Source organism: Embiotoca jacksoni, unplaced genomic scaffold, assembly GCF_022577435.1.
Source record: "Embiotoca jacksoni isolate LCO1_2020_lvr unplaced genomic scaffold, fEmbJac1.0.p SCAF_1, whole genome shotgun sequence".
Classification (NCBI taxonomy): Eukaryota; Metazoa; Chordata; class Actinopteri; family Embiotocidae; genus Embiotoca; species Embiotoca jacksoni.
Window position 1 is genome coordinate 22,669,370 of NW_027185229.1, and position 8,733 is coordinate 22,678,102.

Below are 8,733 nucleotides of genomic sequence, written 5' to 3' on the forward strand. Positions count from 1 at the left end.
CATGATTTCCATCTCTGTTGTGTATTAAGATACAAATTGTGCTTTCTTTCTTGTCTTTTCAGGTGATATTGGAGGTCAAATGGGGCTCTTCATTGGAGCCAGCATCCTCACTGTTCTCGAACTCTTTGACTATCTATATGAGGTAAAACATCTCTTGTTATCGTCTGGACGCTCTCACTTGCATCAAACATCCAGTGTGATATATTTTTTATGGTAATTTGTACCACTCCTCCATTATGGAATTACTTGCTCACAAAATTGAGTTTCTCACACAATGTTACCATCCGTACAAGGACGTGTTTTTGCGAGCATGACGAATGCGCTGTCCCTCACAACCGTGCAGGCCAACTTCACACACACACACACACACACACACACACACACACACACACACACACACACACACACACACACACACACACACACACACACATTTTAGCAGCAGCAACGCTGAATACATTAACATTTTGGATGGATTATATTTTAAATTAGTCAGGATGTCTCTTTCCATTCTCATTAGACTGACATGCTTTCTTTATGCTGCCTGTACTGCAAGCAATGCTGAGTGTTTTTTGTTTTTTTCATGTCTGTTAGTCCTTGATTAGACATGTGAGTGTGTGTGAAATGGACAAAACTAAAAGCAGCACCTGCTCATATGCAGGATCGATGGGGAAACATATTTGTAGGTACATAAAATCAATTGCATTTACATTGCAGCTTCAAACTCCCAAGTGTGTGGGCTTGAACGGTGAAAAAACCAAGTGTGTTTGGACGGTCTCCAGAAACCAAAAGAAATATGTTGTTTTGATCCCAGAAGGTCAGTGATGGTTGTTGTTTTTTGTGTCTATTTTCAGGTGATGAAGTACAAACTCTGTCGATGCATGAAGAAGAAACACAAAAGCCGCAACAACAATGACCGGGGAGCTGTGCTGAGCCTGGATGATGTGAAACGCCATGTCAGTAGGCTGCTGCAAAGTACTTTCACTGTGTCAGACTGCATTGCCTTGACAGGGGCACACTCTCTTCTTCGTCATCACTGGTCTTAACTGCAGCCAGGGCGAAGGAGGATGAAACAGCGATGGTGGGAGGCAGAGCAGAGGAGAGAGAGAAGCGATAGAGACGGAGGAAGCCGGGGAGGGAAAGACTTGAGAGATGCGAAAGCGAGTGAAAAAGTGATTGGGATGAGAGGGGGGGAGAAATTGAGAGAGAGAGAGAGAGAAGTAGGAGAGCGTAAAGTAGTTTGAATTTAATCAAAGCTGGGGGACAGCACCAGCAGGGACCTGCTGGAATTAGAGCTTTGGAAGGTGTGACAGCTCACTTATTTCCAAGTGTAAATGAAGCCAGTTTCCTTTAATTGTAAGTCAGAGCCCAGGCAGAGAAAAAAGGAAGAGATGTGCTCCTCCTCTGATCTGCTTCTCTTCGTCATCTATTTCCACCCACCTTCATTATTTTCATCATTTTTCAGTATGTTCTTTAGGAATCTAATTCTTCTCTCCCAGCTTATTGCTCATGTCACATTTTTCTGGGAGTGCGTTTATGAGGTTTTCCTCCCTCTCTGCACATTTTCTCTCAATACCTCCTCTTTTGCTGATCACCTTCTCCCCTTTTCTCTCCTCTCCTTTTTTTTTTCTACTTTATCTTATAAACCTATATTTTCCTTCGCTCTCTCCTCACATTTTTCTCACAGGCTCCTTGCGAGAACCTGCGTACACCATCAACATATCCTGGCAACATGCTACCTCATCATCCGGCCCAGGGTAACTTTGAGGACTTCACTTGCTGAGCAGCACTGGGTGAAGCATCAAAGGGCGTGTTATGCAACCAAAGCCAACCATACAGCAAGAACTATCCAGCGCAAGGAAGGTGAGGAACTGATAGTGAATCTAACAAAGGCACTTTTTACCTAAAAACTGAAGAAAACAGCAAAATCAAACATGACAAAGAATTTTTACCCAAGGCCAAGGGAGGAAGAAATCCTGAATATAGAAATACCTGTTAATTTTCCAGAAAACATTTCATGCAGCACTCGAAACTCTGTCTGTGTTTTCCTCTGGAATACTGCCGCAACGGATGCTCAAGGAGAAACATAGCCAACAAGGACTTCTCTTTCAAAAGACAAAAAAAAAAAAAGATAAATAAGGGAAAATGTACAGTTATCTCATGACGGTTTTCACACCACTCCGGCCTGCTTGTGTGATAAATACTCATACTGCTTACGCCACTGTACATGTAGCAACATCTGTAACCATTGCAGCGCTTCAGAAAACAACAGCTGGACTTCTGTGTACTGTAGTTTGTTTGAGAATGTATCTTTGTTCACACTGAGTGTAGTCGGGTGTGCGGGGGGAGGGGGTGGGAAGGGGGCGTGGTGGTGCATCACCCACCATTTAAAATGTACTGGTGAAGATTTCAGGTCTCATCATGTAAATGCATGCTTGTACTTGTCCAGTGCATGTTTTTCCATTTCATTTCAAATTTTTATTAATTTTTTTAAATATATATATATATATATATATTTGTTAATTTATATTCATTATATATACATATATATATGTACATTATAATTACCAAGTTTGCCTCAATGATATACAGGTAAAGGAAGATGATACATCTCATATATTTCTCTGCATGAGTGCGAGCGTGTGTGTGCGTGTGCGTGGGTGCGTGTGCGTGGGTGTGTGGGTGTGATGTGTGGAGGGAGATTGTTGTCACGTGTGAGCCCTCACGTGCGCTCTGGTATGCTTAGTGTTTGTCGACTCTGCAAATATTAGCTGCACCTAATTTCATTTCTCATCCATTTGTTTAGTTTGTTTGTTGTTTTCTGTTTTCTGTTTTCTGTTTTTCACATGTGCCCGATAAGTCGAAGAGTCTTCATTCGGCTTCATTTACTCTTATCTCGGCTGCGGGGCGTGATGAGGTGAGGTGATTTGTTTTTAGTTTTTTCTTGGAGAGTTGATTACTGAAATCCTTGGAGTTTTGTGGGGCTGTTAAAGTTTTTTCTGTATCTGTGTTCTAGTTGCAACAGTCTAATCAAAGCACAATACCGCCAGTATGTAGAGGTGATGTAAAAGAAAACGTACTATTCTTCTTGATATATTGTCATATTATTAATATCGTGTTGATCCGATTTTCAGTTGTTTTTTCTTTCATAAAAAACATACTCGATATTGCCTGATAATCCTGTCTCCATCATCTAGGTAATAGGCTGGTCTATTCAGTTATCAAAGCATAAATAAAATGTAAATATCATTTTGGAAAATTGTTTGTCCTCTGGGGTTTTATTCTTATCAGAGACTTCACTTCCTGAAGTCTTTATTTGTCTGGTGGGTTGAATAGGCAAACAGAAGCAGAGCAGTGTATTTTTCAACTCCAGACACTGTGTGCATTTTTAATCACCAGTAGCTCGGAAAATCTGATAAAGCATTCTGCACCTCATCCCAGGCATTTTTGCTATCTCTATTTCCCTGCAATCAACATGATATCTTGTGTTTTGCTTCATACAACATTTTCTTTGAATTAACTCAGCATAAAGAAAGGGTTTGAGGGCCAAAGCGTGGTATTAAACTAGATATTGCTTATCTACGTCAACCACTCATTTGCGCTGCAGTTTAACAGCTGCAAGCAACAACATTGGTATTTTGGAGCAGCATAAGTCTTGAAATGTAATTTCAGGCCCTCCTGCTGTATGACAAAAAGGATGGATGAGAAATATCCTGCACTGCCAATACAAGTTTTATCGAGATGGTCAGTCAGCCAGCAGCCGCACACTCTGGACGGCTTCTCTCGTATACTACTGTACATCTGGTGCTGCCAACTGCTACACTTATATTAGAAAAGCAGCCAAGTGATGCATGACTGTGAATATTACAGTCCGGTGAGATGACCTTAAACAGGGTCTGCCTCAAAAATCATGTTTGTGACTCGGCCAGCTGCATATTGGTCGACCAGACATCTGAGGTTTATTCTAGGACGGGAAGTTCACTTCTGGCTTGTTATTTTTTCATGATTTCTCTTAGCGGAGAACCACACATCAAAATGGTTCATCAAATGTGAGAGTGGATTCATTCTTTATTATTCAGAGGAAAAACCTTGGCTGTTAACCATGCGTTAATTTACAACTGTCATAGCTCTGGAAATCAGCTGCAACATCTGATTAAGATTTTTTTTTGAATGTCTGAAACATAATTGTTTTTTCCCCCATGATGGTTTTATTATTTTCTGTTGTACCTGCCAAGAAGACAAATTAATCAAGAAATAAAAACCGATGCTGTTCATTTCCTGCTGGCATTTTGTGTCTTTGTCTGAGCGACAGTCTGCAACTCAGAAGATTGCAGTGAGGGTCAGAATACAGGAGAGCTGCCTGCCAGTAACAAAAATAAATCCAGCCGAAGATGCTTTCTGCATCCTGATTATCCTCCAGGGAATAGCAGGTGGGGGCTGTGTGAGGGTTGAAAATACCAGCAGGTGTTCAGACAAACTAAAAATCTTTCCAGAAATGTTAGGATTTCCTGGAGTTTTCCGCATTCGTGTGGTAGTACTTGTTGAGTTTGTCCTGTTGCTAGCAGATCAAGAAACCTTGGCAACACCATCTCTCCTGTCGGACTGAGGTTAAATCATCGCGTGCCCCCATTCCCTCCCAGATAAAAAGATCAGAGATGACTGCTCCCTCCTTGCTTTCACCTTGTTGCTTGACACACAGCCAATCTGTGGACAGTATAAGAAGGAGAGATGATCCTGTAAAGGATTTAATCCCAAACTCTCTGCCCTTCTCAAATGGCTTTAACACCCTCAGCTAATCACTGCGGACAGCTGCTTGTGATTTACGTCGGAGGGCCGCTTTCATGCAGGAAACCTCGAACAATTATTGTTATATTTTAATGAGACTTTTTGTGCTCATCTTTCCACCCGCATCTGACAGTTTAATCTCTCCTTCTGCTGTCACTGAACATGCACTCAGATGCAAGATCTCTTTGAATCACAATTTCCTCTTATCCTGTTATCACATCTTATCTACATCAACAAGGGATTACTCGCCTGTTGCATGATTCCTTAATGTGGTGTGCTGTGTTTTGTCATTTCTGATATGAGAATACAAGCACAGTAAAACTCACCGGGTCAGAACTGATCCAGCTTTGTGTCAGCACACTGGGTTCATTTTACCAGTGCAAATGTTTTGTTTTCACCCTGTGTTGTTGTTCTTTTGTTTTTATTTTACCGTTAATATACTGCTATTTATCTTTATTTACAAAAAATAACAGGAACACAGTAACTCTGACTCAGTGATAAACACAGCAAGCTCAAATTATACCTTAAAACTTTCACACGTTCATTGTCAGTAGGATTAAATGGTGTGCATAAGAATAAATACTACAAAGTTAACAACTCACACCTGATTAACCCAACAGCAGAGGTGGAAAGTAACTGAGCACATTTACTGAACCTCAGTCCAGTTTCGATTTGTTTGTACTTCCATTTAATGCTACTTTATACTAATACTTTACTACATTTGAGAGAAAAATGATATATAATCCACAAAAATAGATAGATAGATAGATAGATAGATAGATAGATAGATAGATAGATAGATAGATAGATAGATAGACAGACAGACAGACAGACAGACAGACAGACAGACAGATAAATAGTTAATTAATCCCACAAGGACACATTTTTTCACTAATAAAATAATGATGATATCTGATCATAGAATGAGATACCTGCAGTTTGTAGTTCATTTAGCTCCACTTTCACCAACTTTTAAGTGATGCGTCACTTTAATGTATCAATGTTTATAATCCAATGATAAAATATATATTGTTCTCAAGTGGGCAATCAGGAGTTCTTTTTTCACCTGAGCCAGTGATCTTAGGGCGCACTGGACCAGTGGTGGAGGAAGTATTCAGATCTTTTACCACCAATACAGCAAATTAACAATTCTTTTACTTTAGTAAAAGTACATAGGTTTTAGCAGCAAAATGTATTTCAAAATTTGAAAGTAAAAGTTCTGGTTTGGTCTCTCTGACTAAAGTGTTATTATGTTAGATTATTAATAGTGAGCCATCCATGTGGAAGGAGTGTGTTACTCCTGCTGCAGGTTGAGCTAGTTTGAACTACTTTATATTCAGTTTTATACACAGGCAAAGCAGATAAATCTGAAGGGTCGTCAGATTATTACTGGAAGACGAAAAAAGAAAGAACAAAGTTCTGATCAACAAATATGTTTTCAGTTTTTGCACTTTTTCTCTAATCTTTGATTTTTGCTGAGATATGGGATCATTTGAACATACTAAAATTAAACCATAAATTTAGAGGGGGGGAAACTATATAGTGGAGCTGTGAACAACTCAAAGACACCTGAAATGTGTACCCAACTACACACTGCTTTGAGATGTCAGGAGCAGAGAAGTTTGGAAACCACTGGTTTAATATTTAACAATGTCTTGCACTTTAAAAGCTTTTCATTTTATCCATTAAGTCTTCCTCTTCAAAGTAACAAAAGCTGTCGAATAAGAATATAGAAGCATCAAATGGAAATACTCTAGTAAAATATAAATAAATCAAAATTATACTTAAGTACAGTACTTGAGTAAATGTACTGCTTCATGTTACTGGATCTATACTGTAATGTCCATAAATTCATCATCACAGCAGAGTTGACTCCAGCTTGTCTCCATCCTCGCTCTCCTGCTTCCATGTCAGATGAGTCACGTTCCCGGCATAAATTTATCCTGTCAGATCTCAGTGCAATTAGGATGCTCAGCCGTTTGTCATAGATAAGGCTGCGGCCGGCTCCTCTGGGCTCCACTTTACATTCAGCTCGTTAAGAGGATTAATAATTGTAGTGCAGTCAAGTTTCTCACCACTGAAAGATGCTGTATTAGATTTCAGACTGATTTGTCCTTCCATTTGTTTAAAGTATGAACCCTCGTTCATTCATTCAGCATCGAGGTTGTCGATTGTTAGAAGGAACCTAATCAGCTGCCATCTCGATGTAAAATCCCCTCCGGAGATTTGAAGCACAATGCAGCACAATCAGATACTTTTGACACCCATAAATGAGGATTTTGCTGTAACTTGATCCCAAACAAACACAACATATCCCTCCTCCTCTCTGTATGCGCTCAAACAGGCCCACTCTGATCAAACACAAACAGGCTACACAAACAGATGGGATGCCATGTTTTTGTAGCTACAGCCTAATTGGGGGGAAGTGTAATGACATCAAAGTTTCTGAAACAAGAAAGGGTTTGATTCTTCAGCTGACTTGCAGGACTCCAGCCACTCCAGTCTTACTTGTTGTTTACTTGTTAATAGAGAACCCACTTCAGAGGTTCAACACCCGCTTTCTCGTGCTTCAGATGAATAGTTATGGCATTGAAAAACGTTCAAAGAAGGATGGTTCAGTTCAAAAACAATCCAGTAGGGAGGTGCTGCAGTTGGGATTTAGATCACCTCAAGAACGAGGATGGAGCTTATTTAGTAATTTATGAACCTCTCAATGTGATGCCTGACTTCTGAGATAACTGTCCAAGAGTGAAAATTCAGAGGAAGATATATGTGATGTTAGGAAACCAAACTAGAAATTAAAGCTGCAAATGTTCAGAACATTTTGATCACATTTATTTTGGTCTTTTTTTTGTCATTTTGAGGCCTGTTAGTCTCTGCCATCTGCAGTCATGTTTTAACCTTTTTCTTATTATTCTTATGTCCTTCATTTGCTCAAATGTTAAAAATACCCTCAGGACATGATTTAAGACCAAGAAACATATTCTACTCTGAATAATAATTCATGTCTGATAGGTTTTTTTTTCCACAAGAAAAATGCAATGTCCTTGTTTAAAATGTCTTAAAATTACACCTATTTCTTCTCTTGCATTGAAGAATCCAAAACTTCTGGGTATGAAATATTTTTGTCAGATGTCAAGCTGTTTGACCCGAGATGTCTCCCACTTCACTAAAAAGTCCATTCTTACTGTATGTACACTGATGAGTTCAAGTTTTTAGCAGCACACTTACGCCATTGGCATATGGACTCATGAGACCGAGTAGTGAAGGACGATCCTTGTCCTTGGATTTTCTAAGTTTCATACTGAACTCTGATTGGCTTCCAGGCTGCTTGTGATGCCACAAAATTGTGCTTGTTGGTGCTAAAACATTTCCAGATTGTTCATTAATTATTCTGTAGAAAGGAAGGTGAGAACTTGGAGGAAAAAAACATATTAAAATTAAGTAAAGAAACAAAACATATTTTGAGTGGAAGGTGACTTAATTTAAAAGCATTTAATCCCCATTTACTGCAGGTCCTTCAGATATTTAGATTCTCAGCCATCATTCAGTGCCTTTAGGGGGGCAATGAGCCGTAAATGCAAAGAATCTCAAGCACAAAGAAGAACAAGGAGTCCTGCGACAGATGGTTTGGCCCCCACAGGACCCTGATGTCAACACTATGCAGTCAGTCTGGGATTACATAAAGAGACAGAAGGCACTGAGAGTAAAAGCCTGAGTCCACAGAAGAACTCTACCGGCAAAGTGATTTTATTTCTTCTGCACTTTGCATTAAGGTAATTGGTCAAGAAAAAATACCTTTTTTTTAAAGCATCCCTAATTTGTTTTAAATGTCTAAAGCTCATGCACTAGGCTGCATAAATACACACTCATGTCTCTTGTTCGGGCTCCAAATGCTGTTTGTTTAGTTTTATTTCGTTGGCATTCCCTGGCAGACAGATGAACTGC

At 39.5% G+C, this 8,733-nt stretch overlaps 1 protein-coding gene across 3 annotated transcripts in view; it reads left to right on the plus strand.

Moving 5' to 3' along the window:
- Positions 1-4,274, plus strand: part of asic1b (acid-sensing (proton-gated) ion channel 1b) — a 148,392-nt gene extending 144,118 nt beyond the window's left edge. For all 3 annotated transcript variants that reach the window (XM_069147942.1, XM_069147924.1, XM_069147932.1), the window contains 3 exons: positions 63-142; positions 855-956; positions 1,688-4,274. In XM_069147942.1, the coding sequence (XP_069004043.1) occupies positions 63-142; positions 855-956; positions 1,688-1,783 (278 nt within the window). In that variant the 3' untranslated portion in view covers positions 1,784-4,274. The remainder of the gene's footprint in view (positions 1-62; positions 143-854; positions 957-1,687) is intronic.
- Positions 4,275-8,733: the final 4,459 nt, after the last annotated feature.